General features: G+C 41.8%; 1 protein-coding gene across 3 annotated transcripts in view; it reads left to right on the top strand.

The window, feature by feature from the left end:
• Positions 1-26,688, top strand: part of LOC140201195 (alpha-actinin-2) — a 113,155-nt gene that overhangs the window by 57,193 nt on the left and 29,274 nt on the right. For all 3 annotated transcript variants that reach the window (XM_072264906.1, XM_072264904.1, XM_072264905.1), the window contains 7 exons: positions 3,001-3,086; positions 6,611-6,703; positions 7,577-7,807; positions 9,397-9,544; positions 9,865-10,015; positions 15,681-15,789; positions 25,912-26,052. In XM_072264906.1, coding sequence (XP_072121007.1) covers positions 3,001-3,086; positions 6,611-6,703; positions 7,577-7,807; positions 9,397-9,544; positions 9,865-10,015; positions 15,681-15,789; positions 25,912-26,052 — 959 coding nt within the window. The remainder of the gene's footprint in view (positions 1-3,000; positions 3,087-6,610; positions 6,704-7,576; positions 7,808-9,396; positions 9,545-9,864; positions 10,016-15,680; positions 15,790-25,911; positions 26,053-26,688) is intronic.

Raw genomic sequence — 26,688 nt, 5'->3', positions numbered from 1 at the left:
CTGTGGGGTAGAAACTGGGAAATTGAGGAATTAGTTAGTAGTGACAGAACAGGTGCCAAGCCTGATTTCCTTGAGATGCTCAAATATGTATTTAAGCCACAACAACCATCTGAAAAAGGTACTAATTTCAGGGTAAAAACTTGCCTAAAGGTTAAGTGATCCCTTAAGTTCACAGCATTTGCGGTTGCCATCCCTTTTCTTCCACTTTCACCTCAATATGCAGCCTCCCCGAATACTATCATCTCATGGGGGTGGGGAGTGGATGGGCATGATCATCTCATTTAACTTTACATAATAGAATGCCCTCTGGTAGTTCACCCATTCCCCATTCATCCTCTTGGTCACCCATTCCCCATTCATCCTTTTGGTCACCCATTCCCCATTCATCCTTTTGGTCACCCATTCCCCATTCATCCTCTTGGTCACCCATTCCCCATTCATCCTCTGGAGGGGTTAGAGTTTAATACAAACATCTTTCTAGGGTTTGAGCAAAAGCAGTTTTCCCCTATAAACTTTTCAATAGTTCTAAAAAGAAAGGTTAAGTTTTGAAACCATAAATATTCCCTTAATTTTATTCTGTTAACTTCTGTAATTTTATTGTTTCAATTACTCAGTAAAATATGAGCACATGAGAGCATAGATATCAAGAGGTGTTCTGGGAAAAATGACAAATTCTGCCAATTTACTGGTGCAGAAGTGATAATATTTTTCAAGTTTCTACCCCATCCCTTTGTACCTTTAAAGATAAGTTTTAAAGTGGTGGTATGAAATTTTAAATCTATGGCAAGGAAAGCAACCAACGTTCACAATTTTAAAGTGGGAACAAAAAAGGCACAGATGTTGGTGTCTTCTCTGATCTGCATTTCATAACGAAAGCACTTGTAAAGTGAGGGCAATAGGTTACAAAGATGCAAGCACGTGAGATTCTGCAGGCGCTGGAAATCTTGAACAATACACACACAATACTGGAAGGACATAGATCAGACAGCATCTAGAGGGGAACAAGCAGTTAACATTTCAAGCTGAGACCCTTCATCAGGACTGGAAAGGAAGGAGGCAGAAGCTAGAATAAAGTGGTGGAGAAGAAGGTGCACAAACCCTCAGGTGATAGTGAGACCAGGTGAGGGGGAAGGTAGCTGGGTGGGGGAGGGTGAAGTCAGAAGCTGGGACAGGATTGGTGGATGAGGTGAGCAGCTGGAGAAGAGGGAACATAAGATGAGAGGACAGTGGACTCTGGGAGAAAGAGAAGGAAGAGGGGAACCCAAAGGGAATAATGGGCAAGTGAGCAGAAGAAAAGTGCTGAGAGGGCAACCAGAATGGGGAATAGAAAAAGGAGAGAAGGATGGAGAGGGGAGATATTACCAGAAGTTAGAAAAAACAATGTTCATACCATCAGGTTGTAGGATACCCAGTCGAATATGAGATCTTGCTCCTCCATTCTAAGTTTGGCTTCATCATGGTAGTAGAGGAGGCCACGGGGTGGCAAAAAAAAAATAGGCATGATCTCCTGGTAGCAAAAAGAAGTGTGGTGTCCTCTAGATTGTTGAGACCCAATGCAGATTGAGGAACTATTTATCAAGCACTTCTGTGCTGTCCACCACAAAAGGCAGGACTTCCCGGTGGTTGCCAATTTCAGTTCAGCTTCCCATTCCCATTCTGACACGTCTGTCCGTAAGTAGTGTTTTAAAAGGATATGGAAATAAGGCAGGTGGATGGAGTTTGTGAAGTGATCCCACCACCCTTAACCCAGGCACGTGTCCTGAAATATGTTTCTTGGCTCATCGTGGAAAATGTCAAGTCAAGTTTATCGTCATTTAACAATATACATGTATATAATTTATATAGAAACGAGACAATGTTTCTCCAAGCCAGGGTGTAAAGCACAGTAGTATGCAAAACACATAATAACTTATGAAAAAGGACAATAAAAGGGAACTTAGCAAAGCGTTCAGAAAAAGTTCCTGATTATTTTCATAGTTTGCAACAATACTTTTATGCTAGTGTGTTAGCAATAAGTAGTGTATTCAACAAATTTGTGAGGTTATCATGTTTTTGTTATATGGATGGTGTCATTTTTTTGCCTTCAGTTGAGATGGAAGGAGCAGTGAACGCTAATGTTCTGGTAACAGTTCGTTGTGGTCTTAAACATCTTCCTTTTCAGTGGAAATAAAATTTGGCACTGATACAAATCATCTGCTATTACTCGCTGGCTGCTTCAAATTAGTTGGCGATGATGCCTGATTTTCTTGATCTTTCCTTGTCCAACATAACAACCTAACTTGATGCTTAGTAAAGTTACAATTTTCTTTCTGTACAGATTTTGTAAATACAGCAAGACTTGACGAAAGGGCTGTTATGACTTATGTTTCCTGTTACTACCATGCGTTTGCAGGTGCAAGGAAGGTGAGGTCAAAAGCTGTGGGACGTCCGGACACTTAACCTCCAACTTTCTGATTTCTAGCTTCTACATTACCCATTGTTTACTCAGCTGGACCGCTCATTATTTTTCCCACTTTTCAATAGTTTTAGACTCTCTGATTTCTGGCATTTTCCTTATTGCCATCTGATCAGTTTTCCAATTTTTCATATACTTCAGCTGTCAGTGTTAATTTCTCCATCTGGGGAAAAAAAAAGTCTAATTGTTTGCAGCCATTAGAGGTCTCCTAAAAGGCAGTCTGATGAAGGGATGATCCAGTTAACATAATGTCTAAACATGCCAGTTAACCTATCAATATCATACTACATTAGTTCTATTGATCTTTCAGAATGAAATACAGCCATTGTACAACAGGAGAGACTTTCTTTTAAGAGTCCTCTAAGTTTTATTCCATATGTTCATTTTAGAGATGGGAGGATTGAGGTAAAAGTATCGTTTAATGAACTGTAGTCCTGGTGTGCAATTTGAAAAAAAAACAAAGACCTCGTTGCACCTTGATTATTCCACCTTTGTTGTCATTCTCTTCCCTTTTTCATCATTTTATTATTTATCATCCTCACCAGATATTGTGAACACACCAAAACCTGATCAGAGGGCTCTTATGACATATGTTTCCTGTTTCTATCATGCTTTTGCTGGAGCAGAGCAGGTATTTGCTGTGTTGCCTATGGTTTTTGCTGAAATGCATTTCACTTGTGTCTGCATGCCCTGCTTTACATTGATTTTCCAACCCTGATGTATTATTCATAGAGTTCTTGAAAAGTACACGACAGAAACGGGCCATTTGGCCCACCTAGTCTGTGCCGAGCCATCTTAGCTGCCTACTCCCACTGATCCGGGACCGTAGCCCTCTATACTTCTACCATCCAAATTTTGCTTAAATGGTGAAATTGATCTTGCGTGCACCACTGGCAGCTCGTTCCATACTCTCGCGACCCTCTAATTGAAGAAGTTACTCCTCCTGTTCCCCTTAAACTTTTCACCTTGCACCCTTAACCCATGACCTCTGGTTGTAATCCCATGCAGCCTCAGTGGCAAAAGCCTGCTTACATTTACCCCTCATAATTTTGATACCTTTATCAAATCTCTTCTTAATCTTCTATGTTCTAAGGAATAAAGTCCTAACCTATTTAATCTCTCCTTATAACTGAGATCCTCCAGACCCAGCAACATCCTTGTTAATGTTCTCTGTACTCTTTCAAACTTATTTACACCTCCTGTGGGTAAATGTACATGATTCACATTGATCCCCATCATTATTTACATGACCGTGCTAACATTCCAGTTGCCAACACAGCACTTGGTATACTAGTGCAATGCAAGGGAAGAATTCATTTCAGCAGCAAGTACTGTGGGGACTCTGTTGTGAACGGGGCTACCTGCTTTATCAGCTATGTAGAGCAAGAGATGACAATGTGAATCGACGTTTTGGTCACTTGTGTCCTCTGTCAGGAAGGCAAAATCTGTTGTAAGCTGAGTTGCAGAAATCAGGGGAAGCAGGGTCTGCTGAATCTTTGGTAAGCCAAGTGTTACCCAGGTGAGGTACTGAAATATATCAGTGCCAATGAACTGTGTCCCTGTGTGAACTGGTACCTCTTAGAAAAGATGGGAGAAGTGGAAAGAATATCAGACATGATGAATGTGATCTGTCTCAGTACAGACACTATTGACCATTGTGCCTCATTTTCTAATCTGCATCCCTGTTAATCTAGACTTCTCACAAAGAGCTTGGCCTTATCATTTTGAAGCTGTGTCCCATAACAGTGATGTTGGTTTTCTGCTCTTGTGTTTGTAGAACATGTCTCAGGCTGTTTTTATTTTAAATAATGAATGGTCAATATTGCCTGATTTTAAAGGAGTAAACTGGGTCTCTGTTTAATTTCTGATCCTTGCGGTTCTTCCAGGAGTCAAGAAAGATGACTAGTGTTAATTCCAAGATTTCAGTTTATTTTAGAGTAGAAACAAACATACAAATATTAAGCAAACTAAATAAAGAGCTGAGAAATTATGCTAAGGAGTGTAAGACAAATTAATAAAGATAGGGGAAAAGGCCAAGATGGCGCTTGTGAAAAAATCCATCACATTTATAAATAAAATAAGCCATTCCTTCGATAGAGAATAAGCTAGTTAATAGACTACAGAATTAAAACAATTATGTCACATGTTAATGTGGTAATACTTAGCCAATGAAAATGAGAAAGGTGATAAACCATTAGTTTAGCTGCTATACCGCTTTCTGCCAGTGAGTGTGAAAAATACATGAGTTTGTCAGAAAGTACAAATCTTATTTAAAAAGTTTTGTTTAAAGAAACATTAAGCTCCTATGACATTGGACATGCAGCTTTAAACAATTCCAATCTTCATGTCAAGCTTAGAAAATATTGGGATGTTTGTACTGAAGATTGGTTGAGAGTGAGGAAAAAATACAATCTTAATGTGAAACTCTGGGGCAGCTGACCTTTTAAATAAGCAAAATAAAAAAAAACAGATTGTATATGCAAGCTGCGCATGAATTTCTCCGACTGTAGAAGGTCAACTTTTCGAGGCAACAAGCTTGGTCTAAGAATGTTTTATTTTCTACCATTGCAGTTTTTCAAAATATACATTTGATTACATCACATGATTTAACAGTAGGTAAAAACAGTTTATATCCGTATGTTGCATTCTCATTAAATATCTATCACCCAAAGCTTTCTTTCAGACTTCAGTGATTCCCAAGGCTGGTAATAAATAGAAAAGAGTTGCTTCCTGAAAAGTAGGTCCAATTAATTAATTAATTGTGATTTAGATTAACTATTAATCTACGGGCTTAGGCATTGGGATACAATGCTCTGGATTTCCAGCATCTGCCGAATCTCTTGTATTATTGGTATACAGTGATTTATTTTCAAAAGAGTTGTCCACATTAGGGTGAGAATGGATGTACAAGGTAGAAAAGTGGAAAGGTAGTGTGAAGTAATAGAGAGGGAAAGGAGGAGAAAAGAGGGTAGGAAAGACAGATGTGAAGAGGGAGAGCAGAACTGAATGGTATAAGTGAAATTCTTGATATCTCTAATGATTGAAATATTGAAGATTTGAGCATATCGTGGATGAAAATCAAATGTAATACTGGTCTTAAAGTAGGTATAATGTCCAGGAAACCCAGAGATTGAGTTAGACATGTCAAATGTGGTACTGGATGGAGGTAAAAGGCAGTAAAAGTGACTGGCTGAGCCCCTGCACATCTCAAGACTCACTGCAGGTTGTGGTGCAACAACACATCATAGGATGTGAGGTTAGTTACAAGCAGATTTTTTTTTCCCATCTTGCCACCCATCCACAGCAGGCCCACTTCAAAAGGAAATGGAATTTTAAATTTACTTTAGGAGGAGTTTCAGACTAAGAAAGTCAATGTCTGCCTTGAATTAAGTTGGACCTTAAGGCATAAATGAAACATGTGTAAATCCCCCTCCCTACCATATCTACTTGAGGCCCCATGTGCCACCTCGGCACTAAGAGTTCAGACAACGACGATCATCTCTACTTGATGCACTTTCCTTTCTCCCTAACGACTGTTCCATACAGATCCACAAAGGAGCCCCAATAACTTTGTTATTAATACCAATATTGTCGGATCCTAGAATCGTACAGCACAGAAGCAAGCCCCTTTGGCTTACCATGTCCATGCTACCCATGTTGGACATCTCTGCAAATCCCATTTGCCTGCATTATGTCTGTATACTCTGAATTACCAAGGCTTTACAGTATTGATTAACAGTTTTGTGTGCTTTAAGCTATTTCAGCATGCTTAACATAATGTTGCACATAATCTTTTCAGACTTCAAAGTAAATCTATTTTTTGGATAAATTGATCAATGCAGGGGTTTCTTCACATTTTGAACTTTAATTACGCATTTGTTGTTTTCTGCAATGTGAACACTTGCTGCCTGGGAGCATCTTAGCTAAATGATAAATTGGTTGATCATTGTCACATGTACCAAAATACAGTGGAAATCATGTCTTGCATACCGTTTCTACAGATCTGTTTGTTACAGTAGTGCATTAAGTTAGTAGAAGGTAAAACAATAGCAGTGTAGAATACAGAATTACTTTCCTGGGCAGAGCTGTTCTACCACTTTTCTGTACTACTCTGTGGGTACGTTTGTGTCTCAAATAGTTTACTTTTCATCGCAGGCTGAGATGGCAGCTAACAGAATTTGCAAGATACTGGCAGTTAATCAGGAGAATGAAAAATCAATGGAAGATTATGAGAAGCTGGCCAGCGAGGTAAACTCAGAGACTAAATTTCAACCTTCCCTCCCTTTTAAGCTACCAACTTGCATGTCTGTAGGAGAAAACTTGAGCAACCAGAGGAAACCCATATAGTCACATGAAGAACATGCGAACTCCACAGGAACAGCACTGGAGGTTGGGATTGAACCTGGGTCACTGGAGCTCTACCGGATTGCACCACTGTGTTGCCCTGAGTAACTGCAGATGTTCCATTTGGTGATTTCCCCAGTTGATCACTGAATACACTGGTGTATTTTTCAACACTTTCTTAATAAGTGGGCTTATGCCTGCGATAGCAATGCTCAGTATGATTATGAAACGTGGACAGTTCAAAAAAAATAAAAACCGTACAATCTCTTCAGAATCATGAGAGCCGAATTAGCAACATGCTGTCCAATGATTTCTGGTGATGCAAATACCTGTCATTGTCTTAGACGTAAGTGGAGAAGTGGGGATCTGCCTCCCACTTAGAGCCATTAAGCCATATAGTAGGCACAACACACCCTTTGACCCTGCTCATCTATGTCATCTAAACTAATCCCATGTGGCCTATATCACTCTAAACCTAGCCATTCGATGTACTGTACCTATCCAAGAATCTTTTAAATGTTGTACTTGCCTCTACCACTTCCTCTTAACGGCTCATTCCATAGACTCTCTATTCTCTGCTTGGAAAAGGTTTCCCAAAAGGTCCCTTTCAAATCTTTCCCCACGTTCTCTTCACCTATGCCATCTAGTTTTGGACTTCCCTACTCTGTTTCAATCGGAGAGGGTATCTTAAAGGGATTGCAAAGGTGTTGAAGTCAGACGGTGGCAGGAACTTGTACTGTAATTCTGATTGGTGAGCTGAATTCCTGTCCCCGGCAGCTCCTGCAGTGGATTAAGAGGACCATCCCCTGGCTGGAAAATCGGACCCCAGAGAAGACCATGCAGGCCATGCAGCAGAAGTTGGAAGATTTCCGAGACTATCGCCGTCTGCACAAACCCCCCAAAATCCAAGAGAAGTGTCAGTTGGAAATCAACTTCAACACATTGCAGACCAAGCTGAGGATCAGCAACAGGCCAGCCTTCATGCCTTCTGAGGGCAAAATGGTTTCAGTAAGTTGTTTAAAAAGCCATTGTCAGATTTCAGATTTCAGTGTTAAATTTCAGTCAGATAGTTTCAGCGTTCATGCCTTTTGAGGACAAAATGGTTTCAGTAAGTCATTTTAAAAGCCATTGTGAAATTTTCAGCTTAAGGTAGTTGATTAATTTTTGAATGGCCGGTACATAAATGGCTTTACAGAAAAGCTGCTTGATTTCTCATTATGACTCATAACAGCATTGTTGTAAGGTCCATACTTTGTTGGAAGTTTGGCTGAATTAGCTGTCTTATTTTGCACAGTGCCAAAGTATCACTAATCCTTTGTCCGTTGAGGCTGGCAATATTTATCAATTGTTATTGAATTGTAGAATTGTTGCAGCATTGAAGGAAGCAATTCGGCCCATTGTGTCTATGCCAGATCCTGGTCGACAGATCCAATCTCATCATAGTTCCCTGTTCTTTATTTCGCTGACTGTTCCTTATTAATACACTCAATAAAAACCAGTGAGGGAGAAAACAAAAATATACTGGTTAGAACTATCAGAGGGCAAACATTTTACATTGACCCCTTTTGAAGTTAAGAGAAGATAAAACTTTATTTATCCTGAAGTAAATCATTGTTGCAGGGTTGTTCAGTCAGAAATAAATACTTTAAAATACAGAATGTAAGCAGTGACGTATGAAAAAGTACAAAATATTCATTTAAAAGTAAGAGTGCAAAATGCAGATATGGAATGAAACCATATACTTGTATACTTAAGAAGGAGGAGTTGTGTCAGGGAGAAAGGATTAAGGTTTGATGATTCAGTAATTTTCACCATCTCAGTAATCTGTTGAATTAGTAACCTCCTGGATTTCAAAAACCATTTCTTGTTAATCAGTCCTCTCATTCTTTACAGAGACTCTTGTTTCTGTAAGGATTGTACTCAAAGCAGACCCTGAAAGCAATGCATTGGGTAACTGGAGTTAAATAGCTATATTGTAAATTACTTGCTAACGTGTGTAGAATAACAAAATAAATTACAACTAATGATGCATTGGAATATGCATTTGTTTATTGTGAATATAATGAAGACTTAGTCCTCCCTCCTGCCTGACTTTTTTTTTGGTCTCTTTTTCTTTCAGTGAAAAGATGACATTGCAGAAGTTCGCAATTTCAGGAACAGTTTTGCACTTTTTACATTAAAAATACAAATTTTGGGCAATTTAAACTGCTCCACCATTCAACTAAGTCATGATCTGATCTTAATTCTACATTTCATCTAGCCATAGTAAAAATGGGTTTTGTGAGAACTCTTTGAGTTAAAATCACGTTGAGAATGAGTGTGAAGTAAAAGACAAGGTGGAATAAAAAGAAAGGAAAATACCTGTCATGATATTTTCATCTGCAAAAACAGGCTGAGTTTTAGCTACTTCCTGATGTTGAGAAATAGATATTTGAGGTATTTATAGGAATATGATCTATTCAGGATTTTTCTCAGCAGTTCCTTGGGTTTGGATTGTGATCACAAATGACTTGATTTGCAGGGAGAGGCTTGGGAAGAACAAAGCAAAACAATTCATTCCTCCTTTTCCCCCATCCTCACCCACTCCCCAAATCCAGGATATTGCAGGTGCATGGCAGCGTCTTGAGCAGGTAGAAAAAGGCTATGAGGAATGGCTCCTGAGTGAAATCAGAAGGTTGGAGCGTTTGGAGCACCTTGCTGAGAAGTTCAGACAGAAAGCCACATCTCAGGAAGTATGGTCACATGGTAAGGAGCCATCTGGAAAAACAATCTATTTCTTTGCGTATCAAGTTATATCTCTATAACACCCTAGCACCATTAATTTATTATCATTGCTAAACAGAGTTATGAATTAGAGTGTCGGCTGATGGTCAATATTACATATGCATGCAATAAATTCCTGAATAATTGACTAATAAGCCATGTTGCTCTCCAGTTCCTGATCCACTTTCTGCTTCATTCATTCCATCGTCCATCGTAGCCTCCTTATTTATTATCCACACCCTGATTTGAAAGTTCAAAATAATTTAGAGCACAAAACTCATGTGGGCTCCTTTTCTCCACAGAGAAAGATTATATTTTGATGCAAAAAGACTATGAATCCGTTAGTTTGACTGAAGTCCGGGCCTTGCTGAGAAAGCATGAGGCATTTGAGAGTGATCTGGCTGCACACCAGGACCGAGTGGAGCAAATAGCTGCCATCGCACAGGAGCTGAAGTACGTTCCATTTACGGGCTGACACCTGGTGATGATTCGGTAACAATTGGCCTCTGTATAATCAAACTGTTTAAATTGTGAAAGACAACAGAAAATGGCTATGTCTTTTGAGTTTTGATAACAGCTGAACACATTAACTGAATGGATTTGGGATTTTTGATTGTTAGTTTCACAAAGGTTTTGACTTAAACCTTAATGGAATTTCCTTCAAGGTAATAATTAATACAGGTGATAAAAGTTGTTTTTTTTCCGTGATGTACGAAGTAAAACCTGTGTTTTATAATATAAAATAAATTATTTTAAAAATGGGTTGGCAGAAGGGCTGGTTTTTAAGTTTCGGAAGGACAAGTTCCACGCACTTCACTCAATTCTGGAGGACTGCTCTTTCAGTTTTACACATATTTACTTCTTGCCTTGATTACCATGGAGCATGACTCATTTGTTGCATATTAGCTGAAGACATTTAGTGAACTGAAACTGCTGAATCAATAAGAACTGCTTGACCTTGCATGCTAGGACCATTGGTGGTAGAACTTCACTTAAGATTCTAGCCCAGGGGTTCCCAACCTTTTTTATGTCATGGACCAATACCATTAAGCAAGGGGTCTGTGGAACCTAGGTTGAGAACCACCGCTCTAGCATTTTGTTCTCAGACATCTGCGTCAGATGGTCAAAAACAGTAAACTGGTCACCAGTATTGATTTAAGTGAGCAGTATGCTTGGAGGAAATCTCATAAGAGTTGGAACCAGATGTCTACTTGGCAGATGACAATAGAACCAAACTGTATAGTTTTTTTTTTAGATTATGAGAACACTCAGTCCTCTTTTATTGTCATTTAGAAATGCATACATGCATTAAGAAATGATACAATGTTTCTCCAGAGTGATATCACAGAAGACAGGACAAACCAAAGACTATCTCTGACAGAACCACATAATTATAACATATAGTTACAGCAGTGCAAAGCAATACCATAATTTGATGAAGAACAAACCATGGGCACGGTAAATAAAGTCTCAGAAGTCCCCGAGTCGATCGACTCCCGAGTTCCCGATAGCGGGCAGCAAAAGGGAGAAACTCCCTGCCATAAACCTTCAGGCACTGTCAACTTGCCGATGCCTTGGAAGCCATCAACCACAGCCAACACTGAGTCCATCCGTCCGAAAACTTCGAGCTTCCGACCAGCCTCTCCGATACAGCCTCCTGAGCGCCATCCTCTGCCGAGCGCCTTCGACCTCACCCTGGCCGCTGAAACACGCAAAGCCAAGGATTTCGGGGCCTTCTGCTCCGGAGATTCCGGTTACCTCACAGTGGCAGCGGCAGTGAAGCGGGCATTTCAGAAGTTTTCCAAATGTTCCTCTGTAGTCTCACGTCCGTCTCCATCAAATCAGAATTGTGCACGGTCCCCTACTTGACAGATAACAGACATCACCACCAAAGTGGCTGCGTGCGCTGCCGTCACACCACCATCTTCTCCTCCTTATTTCAAATATTACAAAATAATCTATCCCATAAATTATTTTTTGGAAATAAACTTGCTCTGTTCAAAAAAAAGGAAAAGTATTTGTTGGGTTATTAAAGCACTGTGCAACATTTTGTAATATTGAGATCCTGATGTGTTTCAGTGACACCTCATGCTTTTTAAACTGATGTGAATTAGTTTCCTTGGTAACTTAAATCTATAATAATAAAATTCTTAATTAATATTTGTGGTATTTTCAGGGCAAAGGTCTGACACACAAAGTCTGATTTAACAACATTGAAAGTAAATAGAGTGGTATTTATTTTAAATGGCTCATTTGCCTTCTTGATAGACTGTTCTCAGTGGTGATTTATACGACTCCACTCAAAATAGCATGTTGCAATGCTGGTTACTCGCAGCGACGACAATATTCAACAAAACTTGCATCGTTAGCCCTCTTTGTTCAGGAGCATTTAACATCAGCCTTGCTTCTGAAATGGGAGTAGTCGGTGGATAAGTAGATTTTACTTTATCTGGGTCAGTTTCCTTAGAGGCAGGGTTAGGCTGCTGGTTCCCTGACTGATTATAAATTAATCCAGTGCCTGCAGTTAAATCAGATTATTTTGTTTTATAATTTAGTCTCATGGCTTGAGTCGCTTGGGCTTGGATGGCACGGGAGCTTTGATACAGCAACACAGGGAACAAAATCTCCTTGTTCCCATCCTTCTGGTGGAATTCTGACAAGGTAGAAACCTGTGAATTCTCCATTTGCTTTCCCCAAGTCACAATTGCGCCACTGACTTCTCTAGGCACATATGGAAGAGGAGGATGGAGCAGGAAGCTTGATACTGTTCTTTTGGCAATTGACGTCAATTCATTGTAACTGGCTGCATGGGATCTTTGTGTTTGCTGAGATTGCTATTGCAAATGAGGTAGAATTTTAATGGTGGGTAAGGTGACCTCCGAAGGCAAACATGGATAGATAGTTTAAGAGCAATTAAATTCAGTGTTAGTTGCAGTAAATCCGCATGTACAGCATGTCTGGCTGGACTTCAAACCTGTTCCTGTTCTCCCCCAGCCCTGCTCCGTCCCTGCTCCAACAAACCTATATCGTATGAAAACTTCTACTCTTTACCCTCAGTTCTGATGAAGGGTCTTTCATCTGAAACTTTAACATTCCACAGGTGCTCCCTGATTTTCTCTGCTTTTTCCAGTGTTGTCTTTTTATATTCTTGATTTGGGATGTTGTCTGCTAAGTAATTTATTTTCCTTTGCAGTAGACCTTGTGCTTGAGCAAATCTCCACATTTTTTGTTCCCAACACCAAAAGCCTACTGATGATAGGATGATGTCTTCATGAATGCCACAGGCTGCATGTATGGTCAAATCACAGGAATTATAGATGTTCAATCAGAGGAAATACAGTGTGGCTGTATTATATGTTGGGCTGAATCATGTCAGTTTTGGCTCTTGGTTCCAAATGGAGACATTCGTCTTCACACATTCAAATCAATGTAGTTCCCGGACGTATGTATGTACGCTGTGAAATTCCAAGACATGCTAACATTGAGAGATCCAAGGGTTGTCAGTTTGCCCTACTGCTGAACTCCTTGTGACCCAGGAACAGAATCCAATCTTGTTGAAATTTCTCTATATCACACAGGGAGAATCTCCTTGCTGCTTCTGTGCCAGGTCTGAGCTGTCACAAGACCTGAAACACCATTAATGTCAATAGGGTTTGTAGAATACAGGTTTAATATTTTGAATATTTCTTAATTGTGTATTTTAGGCTAACTTTATAAGCCACTGGTTCAATTTTAAAGTACTGTATCGCTGAACTTCAGAGACATTTGTAATACTAAAATCAACGTGGATGGCTCTTAAATAAATTGGCAAGCCATTTAGTTGACCAGGGTAATTAGGAAAGAGCAATAAATTCTGACCTTCGGAACAACCAAGTCCTCTTGACCATACAGTCAAAACAAAACTGTTAATGTGAGCAAGTAAGGACTCACACCAAATAGAAGAAGCATTTCAGTTCTCTCAGTAACTTTTCACTTCCTCAGCTTATCAAGAATCTACTTTTCTGCCTTAAAAATACTTGAGGAGTCTGCTTCTGTTGTTCTTCAAGGAAGCAATTCCAGAAACTCAAGACCATCTGAGAGAAACAATATCACCACATCTCTGCCTTATTTTTAGTGATTTACTTGTCATATATTTTTCTACAAAATCAAGCCTTCTTTCCACACATACCCTGTCAAGTGCACCCCACCCACAATTTTTTTATTTCAGCTGTTACCTCCATTTTCCAGTGGATAAACTCTGGCTCATCCAACGCTTCCTTGTAAAAAAATGTGAGCATTTCAGGCATCAGTTCAATAAACCTTCCAAGAACTGCTTCCAAAGCACTTATCTCCTTCCTTAAATAAGGAGTCCAGTGCTGTGCATTGATCTCCAGACATGATCTTGCCGGTGCCCAACATAAGTTTTGAATTCTGCCTTCGATGTTCTTCATTCTAACTCAAAACATTCTGTTAGCTATCCTAATTATAACTGTACTTGCATCCCTGCTTTTTGGGAATCTTATCCAAGGATCCTCAGATCCTTTACACCAGAGAGCTCTGCAGTCTCACATCATTAAGAAAAAATATATATATATATATTTAATTTCTTATATTTATTTTTATGCTAGATATTTGCCCATGTCCTTAACTTACCCATTTCCCATACAGCTTCCATATATCATCTTTATAACTGCAATTAAAACTTTTGTTTTAAGTTGGCGCTCTTAAGGATGTGCGACAGCTTACTGGTAGTTCAGAAAGCAAGAGATTCAACTAAGAACATATAATATCTTTCCTGAAGTAAGTTGTGGTGAACTATCACTGTAGAAGTGAGGGGGCAGGTGGAGGCGAGGCACGTTCGAGGGGTGAGCTGTGCTGGGGCATGGTGAGGCGCATCGTGTTCGAGCCAGTTTCGCAGACGGAGTTGTGGTTGCTGCCGGAATGGAGTGACCGATTTGGAGAGGAGTCGACGTGGAAGAGTTTTGGTGCCCGTCTACCTAACCCGGGTGCGAGGTTGGATCACTCCAAGCTGAGGCAATTTGTGAGATCGAGAATGGCTTCGGACTAGGCAGCCCAAGCGTATTGTGGCGCTGAGGTCCGAGTTCTCGAGCGAGGCACTACCTGGTGCTGGGACAATTTAAATACTGACGCAGGTAGACTGGAAGCCCCAGTGTCTGGAATGGACACGAAAGTTGGGCTGATTTCTCTCATTCTCCGATGAATATTCATTTTTTTTCTACGGCACTGAGGCTGGGAAGTGAACTTGTTGCTGTGCATTTTTGCCCCACTGGTGTGATGAACTGGGACCGAGGGCTGGGCCTACTCCAGCTACTCCGGGAGTCGGCCTGGGACTCACTTTGGTCAGAATGCTGTTGGCTTGCTTCTATTGTTTGCATGATTTGTGTTTTCTTTCTTTCTTTCTCTGTGCAGTCTTTGGTTTCTTGTTTTGTGGCTGCCTGTAAGCTGACAAACCTCAAGGTGTATAATTTAGATAATGAGAACACTCAATCCTCTTTTATTGTCATTTAGAAATGCATACATGCATTAAGAAATGATACAATATTTCTCCGGAGTGATATCACAGAAAACAAGACAGACCAAAGACTAACACTGACAAAACCACATAATTATAACATATAGTTACAGCAGTGCAAAGCAATACCATAATTTGATAAAGAACAGACCATAGGCACAGTAAAAAAAAGTTCTCAAAGTCCCCGAGTCGATCGACTCCCGAGTTCCCGATAGCAGGCGGCAAAAGGGAGAAACTCCTTGCCATAAACCTCCAGGCACCGTCAACTTGCCGATACCTTGGAAGCAGCTGACCCTGAGTCAATCCGTCTGAAAACTCCGAGCTTCCGAGCAGCCTCTCCAATACAGCCTCCCAAGCGCCATCCTCTGCCGAGCGCCTTCGACCTCTCCCCGGCCACTGAAACACGCAAAGCCGATGATTTCGGGGTCTTCAGCTCTGGAGATTCCAGTTACCACACAGTAGCAGCGGTAGCAAAGCTGTAATTTATACATTCTTTGATAATAAATGTACTTAAATCTGAATTATCCACAGTATATTGTACTTGTTAAGAGAGCCAGTTGGTTTTGTCATGATCTTGAAGGAACTTTACTGATTTTCTTTTTGAAGTGAGTTGGATTATCACAATGCTGCTGGAGTAAATGAACGATGCCAGAAGATTTGTGATAAATGGGATAATTTTGGAACTCTCACTCAGAAGCGGAGAGAAGCTTTAGAGGTAAGATTTATTTGAAGGAAACCACTTGCGTGACGGTATTTTCTGAATATTGTCTCTGAGTCTAATCTACATGATGTAAGGGTGAGGCTGTTGTTCACACATGATCCGCCATTTTCTATGGGAAAACCAGTGTTCAAAATAAACACAGGTATTGCATCAACTAACTATAAGCATGTGTTGTTACAGGACATCCCTGCCGAATATGATACCAAAAAGTAACTCGACAGCACTTGCAGGGTTTTTTTTTGTTTTACGCGGCTCAGATATATTGTGGCCGTTTATAATTGCAGCTTTAATTTGAAGCTATTGGATAAAATTTGCAATGTGGATGCAAAATTGCTGTCTTTTTCCTGTCATCGGTAAGACTGAAGCCAATGGAACTGAGTACTGGGTGGCAGGCAACTGTGGTACTTAACAGAACATGTGGTGGCCTGAAAGAAATTGTGCAAGATTTTAAGGTTTTAAAGTCTGACATTCATGGTTGTGTAGTGGTTAGCAGTTAGCATAACGCTTTACAGTATCAGCGACCTGGGTTCAATTCCCAACTCTGCCTTCAAGGAGTGTGCACGTTCCCCCCGTGACCAGGTGGGTTTCCCTGGGGTGCTCCGGTTTCCTCCCACAGTCCAAAGACGTACCGGTTGGTAGGTTAACTGAACATTGTAAATTGTCCTATGATTAAACTAAGATTAAATTAAGGAATGCTGAGCAGTGTGGGTCAATGGACGAGAAGACCCTATTCTGTGCTGTATCTCGAATAGATGGGTGGATAGACAAGTAGATAGAAGATTGGTGATTGGTTAGTTTTTTTTTACTTCAAGACTGGTCCATTGAGCAGTTCCTTATCCTCTAGAAAGAAGTAAACACTACTGAAGCCATTTACCTTTTGCTAATCTTTTACCTTGTCATCCATTTGGGATTGTGTTGATTGCTTACTGGTTGGTTTATGGATTAAAAGTATTGAGCATTCATTGATGTCTCATCCATATCAGAATCAGGGTTATTATCACCGTCATGTGTCATGAAATTTGTTAACTTAGCAGCAGCAATATGATGCAATACACAGTGATATAGATAGAAAAGAAATAGATCAATTACAGTAAGCATGCAAATGTGTATTAAATAGATTTAAAATAATGCAAAAAGCAGAAGTAATATTTATAAAAAACTGGCTATTCAGTAATGTTTAGATTCAGTTTACATTAGTGAATAGCCAATGTTTACTGAACAGTGTTTGGACTCTTGAAAAGATGCACACATTGACTTTAAGTACAAATGGAAATTTACCCCTGCGCCACTCAAAGTCTGTTGCATCGCTTTCTCTGAGCTCTGTGCCCAAAGAACTTGGATCTCTGGGCACACAGCCAGCAGCCAGCTTGCTGCTTTCGATCTTCTGTCTCCCACGACACACCAAGTTCCTGTGGAGGCGCCAGCCTCAAGTCTGCCCGCCTCCAGAGCCACAAAATCCCGGAACCCCAGAGGCGTGCTGGTCTTCCAGGCCGCGCCCTTGGTATGTCGAATAGTGGTCAGTTGTGAGACCCCGAGAGCGGGTCCCATCCCCGCAAAGATTCGAAGTCAGCGTGTAACTCCAGGTCAGGGTCTTCAAAAGAACCTTGAAAGGGGAAAATAGAGATATTAAGGATAGAAATAGAGCTGTTTCCGAAGATGCAAGCGAAGAAGTCGCCGTTGGGTGCATTATCTCCTAAGCTCCACCCAGTTCCTGGTTTATTGTCCATTCAGAAATCTGATGGTGGAGGGAAGAAGCTTCTCCTGAAACATTGAGTGTGTGTGTTTTCAGGCTCCTAGGCATGCCCTAGGTGAGGAGGGGGGTCCTTAATGATGGAAGCCACCTTCTTGTGTCATCATCTTTTGAAGGTGTCGTTGATGCTGGGGAGGCAAGTGTCCATGCTGGAGCTGGCTAACTTTACAACTTTCTGTAGCTTTTTCCGATCTTCTGCTATGGTCGCTCCATACCAGATGGTGATGCAATCAGTTAGATTACTACCCACGGTACATGTGTAAAAACTTGCAAGTGTCGTTGGTGACATCTCAAACTCCTAATGAAATATAGACACTGTCGTGCTGCCTTTGTAATTGCATCAATATGTTGGACCCAGGAGAGATCTTCGGAGATGTTGACTCCAAGGAACTTGAAGCTTATCATCCTTTCCACTGCTGATCCCTCAATGAGGACTGGTGTGTGTTCCCTTGACTCCCCCTTCCTGAAGTCCAGAATCACTTCCTTGATCTTACTGACATTGAGTGCACAGTTGTTGCTGCAACACCACTCAACCACTTAACCGTAACCCTGTACGCCACCTTATTACCGTCTGAAATTCCACCAACAGTAGTTCTGTTCATCGGCAAACTTCTTGGTGGTGTTTGAGCTGTTCCTTGCCACTGAGCAGTGGGTTAAGCGCACATCCTTGAGGTGCACCAGTATTGATTGCAAAAGAGGAGAAGATATTATTTCTGATCCACACAAACTGTGGTCTCCTAGTAAGGAAGTCAAGGATCCAGTTGCAGAGGGAGGTACAGAGGCCCAAATTTTGGACTTGATGCAAATGGCAATTGAGGTGATTCTTGTCCAAGTAATCAAAGGCCAAGTGGAGAGTCAGTGAGATTGCAGCCACTGTAGACCATATGCAAATTGTAGCAGGCCCAGGTCCGTGCTTAGGATTGACCAATGTCTCAAAGCACTTCATCACGGTAACTGTGCATGCAACTGGGTGATAGTTGTTGAGACAGCCTAGCCTACTCCTCTTGGGCACTGGAATGATTGTCACCCTTTAGTATCAGGTGGGGAATCTCTGACTGCAGCAGTGACAGATTGAAGATACCCTAGAACACTCCCACCAGTTGGTTGGCACAGGTTTTCAATGCCAGACCAGGTGCACCATTGGGGCCTGACACCATGAGAGGATTCGCCCTCTTGAAAGATGTTCTGACTTCTGCCTCCAAGACAGAGATCACAGGGTGTCACTAGATGCTGCAGAATTTTCACAGGTGTAGTTTTATCCTCCTTTTCAAAGTGTGTATAAAAGGCATTGAGCTCGTCTGGGAGTGAAGTGTCACAGCATTCATGATGTTAAGTATCGCCCTGTAGGAAATAATGGCTTGCAAACCCTGCCAGAGCTGATGTGCATGGGATTCTGTCTCTAACTTCAACCAGAATTCTTTATTCATTATTAAAATAGCCTTCCGTAGATCATACCTGGACTACTTGTATAGCTCTTAATCACCAGTCTTGAAAACCACAGATCTAGCCCTCAGCAAACTATGAATCTTCTGGGTCATCCAGGGCTTTTGCTTTGGGGATGTTTGGCACACACTCATCTGCACAAGTCTTGATGAAGTCAGTCAGTCTCTGAATATTGTCCTATCCAGCAACTCAAAGCAGTCCTCTAAGCACTCCTCTGCCGATCTTGACCTTGCCTTCCTGTCCTCACCACTGGTGCTGCGGTCTTTTGTGTCTGCCAATACGCCAGGTGTAGAAGTACAGCCAGGTGACCAGGCTTTCTAATGTGCGGGCAGTAAGTTCTTGATGGTGGTTTCCTCTTGCTCCACTGGTGATATGTTGGTGGCAGTTGTTCAGACTTCTTCAAGCTGGCCTGGATGAAATCCCCCACAATGATAGAAAAAGCATCAAGATGTGCTGTTTCATGTCTCTCGCTTGCAGAGCGTAGCTCCTCCAGTGCCTGGCTGACGCTGGCCTGAGATCAAATGTCCACTGTTACCAGGCAGAAAACTCCCTTGGCAGATAAAAAGTGCGGCATTTGACTGCCAGATGTTCCAGGTCAAGTGAGCTGGACTGGGACAGAACTGCCAGGTTTGCCATCTCTGTCCTGCTCATGAAAATGGTAGATGTGAGCCACATTTCCATGAAGCAAAGTACACAGCTGTCCCCAGTTGTCCCTCTGGTACTGCAATCTTGCTCTGATTTCTTCTATTTTATTTTCTAAAGACCGTAAATTCTCTAGCAGGATAGTCAGGAGTTGGGATCTAAAACCTCTGTTTCAATTCTGTTGGCAAACCAGCGCACCATCTCCACTTCCATTTTCATAAAGGGGAACTGCTGTCACAACCCAAGTCTGTAGTCTGGCATCTGGTGCCCTCACTAGGTTTAAGTATCAATAGATATTTTAAACGTCTTGAAACGATGTTGCTGACTGAAGTACCTATCAGTGTGACTGTGGATTTCAACTGTAGCAGGAAAACAGTGGGTTTCGTTTAATTGGGATATATCATACCCAGTATATTTTGGGCCAATTAAATGGTGGCCCCAGATAGCCAAGGTTTCATGGAAATAGTTGAAAGGTATAAAAAGGGGAAAGTACCATTTAACTGAGTAACAAATTATGTATTTAAACAGAACAAATTAGAAGACTACCAAAACTACTACAGTACTATAAAAATGACTATTTGTTCCTAATGGTTATCGACAGAGGAATTCCTATGGTGTACACTGATGTGTTCTTTTGATTGACTGTAAATGAACAAAATCAGTGTAGCCACCCAGTGCAGCTAGTGGACTGCCTTCAAGCAGTACTTTTGATGATTGCACCCTCCAAATCTTCATTTTAATCGTAACGTTCAAAATGATTGTCAATGCATTCAAATTCTTCATAATTTCGAACTTTTTGAAGAAGTGAAATAGCTTCACTTTTACTCCTGGCATCTCCAAGACTGAAGGCTCAAAACCGCAGTCAGCAAAATGGTTCTGAATTGCCTTTCTGTTTATTGCTCATCAACTATAAGTGACTAGAATCACTACTTTTCGAAAACACACAAGAGACGCTATTTCAAAACTGTTCACTCTGACCATGCTGTAGTGTCTAACAGCCACATGACATGTCCGCGATTGACACTCGTTAGAAAATGTTTGGTAACAGTTTCCTGTACCAATTAAGCAGCCTAGTATCCCAAATAAGCTAAGGTAATCCAGTCTCTTTTCTAGATTTGTTTTTGTTCTTTGAGTTGTCTCAAATAAGGAGCTGCCCCAATTAACCGGAATCCATTGTACTTGATGCTTCCCCTCGGCGCCATCTTTCTCTGTCAGAGAAGGTTGACAAAGGGAATGCAATTTTCCACCTGGTGGTTAAAGTTTCTGGCAAAGGCTGATTAATAAATTCAGGCTTATGGAGAAGGAGAGTCATACTGAGCTTGATAAAGGAATAGGGCACTTGATTTGTGCAGGTTTGGGTCTTGACCCTTTATGCCTCTGAGGCTTGGGTTACTCACTGCAAGCATGCATAACACCGGTAATATACCACCAATGTCTCTTGCACAAAATCTCCAAACTCCCTGGAATGATAAACAAATGAAGGCTGGTGTCCCCTGCCAGTATTGAGTCTCAGTTGAAGTGGCAAATCATGTTGTTCAATGGCTGATTCCTGATGCTACAGGATCAGGGGATATGGCCTTAGATTTTGAACAGAAAGCACTGAGATGATGTAGAGGGGAAAAAAAACCTTTGAGTGGAAGAAATTCAATGGTAGCATTCATTTTGAGAGGGCTAGAATATAAAAGCAAGGATGTAATGCTGAGGCTGTATAAGGCACTGGTGAGGCCTCACTTGGAGCGTTGTGAACAGTTTTGGGCCCCTTATCTAAGAAGTGATGTGCTGACGTTGGAGAGGGTTCAGAGGAGGTTCACAAGAATGCTTCCAGGAACGCAAGGGTTACTGTATGAGGTGCATTTGATAGCTCTGGGCTTGTACTTGCTGGAATTTAGAAGAATAAAGGGGGAGCTCATTGAGACTTATCGAATATTGAAAGGAACACACACAAAATGCTGGATGAACTCAGCAGGTCAGGCAGCATCTATGGAAAAGAGTAAGTTGACGTTTCAGGCTTCGACTCTTCTTTGAGACTTCTTCAGGACTGAGAGAAAAGAGGGGAGATGACAGCATAAAGATGGGGGAGGGGAAGGAGACTAGCTGGAAGGTGATAGGTGGAGCCAGGTGGGTGGGAAAGGTCAAGGGCTTGTGAAGGAAAAGTCTGATAGGAGAAAGGGAAGGAGAAGGGGACCCGGGGGAAGTAATAAGCAGGTAAGAAGAAACAAAAGGTCAGAGTGGGGAATAGAGGAGGGGAGGGGGTGGAATTCCTTCAGAAGAAGGAGAAATTGATATTCATGCCATCAAGTTGGAGAATACCCAGATGGAATGTAACCTGTTGCTCCTCCACCCTGAGAGTGGCGTCATCGTGGCACTTGAGGAAGCCGTGGATTGACACGCCAGATCAGGAACAGGAATCGGGATTAAAATGTTTAGCCACCAGGAAATCCCACTTCACAAGATCACAAGACAAAGGAGCAGAAGTAGGCCATTCGGCCCATCGAGTCCGCTCCGCAGCTCCCCCATGAGCTAAACTATTCACCCATCTAGTTCCAATTTCTGGCTTTTTCCCCATATCTCTTGATACCCTGACTAAATAGATACCTGTCAATCTCCTCCTTAAACACCCTCAATGATCGGGCCTCCACAGCCATATGTGGCAACGAATTCCACAAATCCACGACCCTCTGGCTAGAAAAATTTCTCCTCATCTCTGTTTTAACTGGGTACCCTCTAATTCTAAGACTATGGCCTCTTGTCCTGGACTCACCCACCAAGGGAAACAACATTTCCACATCTACTCTGTCCAACCCTTTCAAAATTTGAAATGTTTCTATGAGATCCCCTCTCATTCTTCTATACTCTAATGAATACAATCCAAGGGCCAACAGATGCTCCTCATATGTTAGCCCCTGCATTCCAGGAATCATCCTTGTAAATCTTCTCTGAACTCTCTCCAACATCAGTATATCCTTTCTAAGATAGGGGGCCCAAAACTGCACACAGTATTCCAAATGAGGTCTCACTAATGCCCCATAGAGCCTCATCAACACCTCCTTACTCTTATACACTATTCCTCTTGAAATGGATGCCAACATAGCATTTGCTTTCCTTACCGCCAATCCAAATTGGTGGTTAACCTTTAGGGTATCCTGCACGAGGACCCCCAAGTCCCTTTGCACTTCCAATTTTTGAATTTTCTCCCCATCTAAATAATAATCTGCCCGATTATTTCTTCTTCCGAAATGTACAACCGTACATTTGTCAACGTTGTATCTCATCTGCCATTTCTTTGCCCACTGTCCTAAACTGACTAAGTCTCTCTGCAACCTTTCCATTTCTTCAACATTTCCTGCTCCTCCACCTATCTTGGTGTCATCCGCAAACTTGGCCACAAAACCATTTAATCCATAATCCAAATCATCAATTTACATCGTAAAAAGAAGCGGCCCCAACACCGACCCCTGCGGAAAACCACTAGTAACCGGCAACCAATCAGAATAGGATCCCTTTATTCCCACCCTTTGCTTTCTGCCTATCAGCCAATGCTCCACCCATTCCAATATCTTTCCTATAATTCCATGGGCTCTCATCTTACTAAGCAGCCTCATATGCGGCACCTTATCGAAGGCCTTTTGAAAATCCAAATACACAACATCCACAGCCTCTCCCTTGTCAATCTTATTCGACATTACCTCAAAAAATTCCAATAAGTTGGTAAGGCAGGATCTTCCCTTCATGAAACCATGCTGGCTTTGGCCTATCTTGTCATGCACCTCGAGGTATTTCATAACCTCGTCCTGAGGATTGACTCCAATATCTTTCCAACCACCGATGTCAGACCAATAGGTCTGTAATTTTCTTTTTGCTGCCTCCTTCCTTTCTTAAATAGCGGAACTACATTTGCGACCTTCCAGTCCTCCGGAACCATGCCAGAGTCTATTGATTCCTGGAAGATCATTTCCAATACTTCCACAATCTCCAAAGCCACCTCCTTCAGAACCCTTGGGTGCACCTCATCCGGGCCGGGAGACTTATCTATTCTTAGTCCACTTAGCTTCCCAAGCACTTTCTCTCTAGTTATCTTGACTGTACCTAATTCTATTCCCTGATACCTCTGGCTATCAGGTATATTGCTCATGTCTTCCACTGTGAAGACTGATGTAAAATACTCATTCAGTTCCTCCGCCATCTCTTTGTTATCCATTATAATTACTCCAGCATCATTTTCAATCGGTCCCATATCTACCTTTGTCACTCTTTTACTCTTCATATATTTAAAACAACTCTTAGTATCCTTTTTTATGTTAATCGCCAACTTCCTTTCATAATTCATCTTTTCTTTCCTAATGACTTCCTTAGTTTTCTGTAAGTTTTTAAAGGTCTTCCATTCCTAATTTTTCCCACTAATTTTTGCTTCCTTGTACGCCGTTTCTTTTGCTTTTATTTGTGCCTTAACCTCTCTCGTTAGCCACATTTGTGCCATTTTTCCATTCATGATTTTCTTTTTTCTTGGAATATATTTTTCCTGCATTTTCCTTATTTCTTGTGGGAATTTCATCCAATTCTGCTCTGCCATCCCTCCATTTAGTTTACTTTTCCAATTGACTTGGGCCAGTTCCTCTCTCATACCTCTGTAATTTCCCCTGTTCCACTGAAATATCGATACACCTGATACCAGCTTCTCCTTTTCAAATTTGAAACTGAACTCAATCATATTATGATCACTACTTCCAAGAGGTTCCTTTACCTCCAGCTCCCTAACCGCCTCAGGTTCGTTACACAGCACCCAATCCAAAACAACCGGTCCCCTGATGGGCTACTGGACAAGTTGCTCCAAAAAGCCATCCTGTAGGCATTCTACAAACTCCCTCTCCTGAGATCCATTACCTTCCCAACTTCCCCAATCCACTTTCATATTAAAATCCCCCATAATTATCTTGACATTGTCCTTCTGACACGCTTTTTCTATTTCCAGCTGCAACTTGTAGTCCACATCCCGACTGCTGTTTGGACAGTATCCCGACACTTGTTGTGGATGTGCTTGACAACAGGTCTCACCAAAGTTGAGGAGGCCGCATCAAGAGCACTGGACACAATAGACAACCCAGCAGATACTCGGGTGAAGTGTTGCCTCACCTGGAAGGACTGTTTGGGACCCTGAATAGACGTGAGGGAGGAGGAGAATGGGCAGGTGTAGCACTTGGGGTGCTTGCAGGAATAGTGCCCAGAGGGAGATCAGTGGGGAGGAACAAATGGACAAAGGAATCACAGACAATCACTGTGGAAAGTGGGTGGGGCGGGGGGTAAAAATACGTTCAGTCATAGGATCGCTTTGAAGATAGCAGAGGTTGTGGAGGATAACGTGCTGGACACGTAGGCCTGGAAAGAGTCGATGTGGAGAGAATGTTTCCTATACCAGGGAAGCCTTGGACCAGAGGGCACAGCCTCAGAATAGAGACGAGTTCATTTAGAATGGAGATGAGGAATTTCTTCAGCCAAAGGGTGGTAAATCAATGGAATTCATTGCCACAGGCGGCTTTGGAGGCCAAGTCATTGAGTGTATTTAAGGTGGAGTTTGATAGGCTGTTAATTAGTCAGGGTGTGAAAGGTTACGGGGAGAAAGCTGGGGAATGGGGTTGAGAGGTTAAATGGATGACCTGTGATGGAATGGCGGAGCAGACTCAATGAGACAAATGGCCTGATTCTGCTCCTACCTCTTATGCTTTTATGGAACTTGGAGCCCACAAGCAAAGCTGCAATCCTAGATGGTCAATGATTTTCAAAAGATAAGCACTGGAGAAAAAGAAATCGTGTAGCTCTGGAGGCAGTTTGTGTGTATGGAACCAACTGGTTGCCCTACAGAGCTGGTACGGAGAGCTGAAACACCTTCCTTTATGCCCAATGATTCTATGACTTGTATCAGTGTGTCTCTTGGCATTTTCCTGATTGTGCAGGCCATTCTCTGGTTGATGAAGAGGAAAGGATCACAATCTTGCTTTCATCCACTAGGTGGCATAAAACATCTACCAATTGAATGCCCTTAAAAGCTGTTGTTCATATCCTCTCTTCCCTCTGCCTTTGCATCTAGGGGAACTGGAATGGCAGTGGGAAGAAGGGACGTGGGCGGCAGATTTCTGTGGGGGGTCCCAAACAAGTGCAACCCAAGCTGCAGGTGCAGTTATATAAAAAAAAAGTGTTTTAGTTCCACGATTGATGATTAATGACCTCTGTATTTCACAGTCCTTCCACAGCAGGAAGTAAATGTTCTTGCTCTGTCCAACTTGCAGAGAACCGAAAAATTATTGGAAACTATCGATCAGCTCTTCTTAGAATTTGCAAAGAGGGCTTCCCCCTTTAACAACTGGATGGAAGGAGCAATGGAAGATCTGCAAGACATGTTTATTGTTCACAGCATTGAAGAAATTCAGGTACAGTTAAAATAGTGGATGACAATGGACACAGTGATGCTGCTTTGGGAAAATATGCTAATTTATTCTAATTGCAGGCTTGATATTTCCATATGAAGCTGTGGGATGGAGCTTTGCATGTCTTTGCTTTGGCAACACACACACACACACACACACACACACACACACACACACACACACACACACACACACAATGCTGGAGGAACTTAGCAGGTCAAGCAGCATCCAAAAGGAAAAAACAGTCAATGTTTCGGGCCAAAACCCTTCAGGACTGGAAAAGAAGGGGGAAAGACACCAGAATAAAAAAGTTGGGAGGGGAGGGAGGAACGTTAGAAGGTGATGGGTGGGAGAGGTAAAGGGCAGCAGAAGAAGGACTCGGATAGGAGAGGAGAGTGGACCATAGGAGAAAGTGAAGGAGGAAGGGACCTGGGGGAGATGATGGGCAAGTCAGAAGAAATAAGAGGCCAGAGAGGGGAATAGAAGGAGGGGGAGTAAATCTTTTTACTAGAAGGAGGAATCGATGTTCATGACATCAAGTTGGAAGCTACCCAGATGGAATATGAGGTGTTGCTCCTTTACCCTGAGGGTGGACTCTTCGTAGCACAAGAGGAGGCCATGGACTGGCATGTTTGATCG

This window comes from Mobula birostris, chromosome 8 (genome assembly GCF_030028105.1).
Source record: "Mobula birostris isolate sMobBir1 chromosome 8, sMobBir1.hap1, whole genome shotgun sequence".
In the NCBI taxonomy this organism is placed as follows: Eukaryota; Metazoa; Chordata; class Chondrichthyes; order Myliobatiformes; family Myliobatidae; genus Mobula; species Mobula birostris.
Note: the sequence above shows the minus strand (reverse complement) of the source record. Positions and strands in the feature narration are given on the sequence as shown.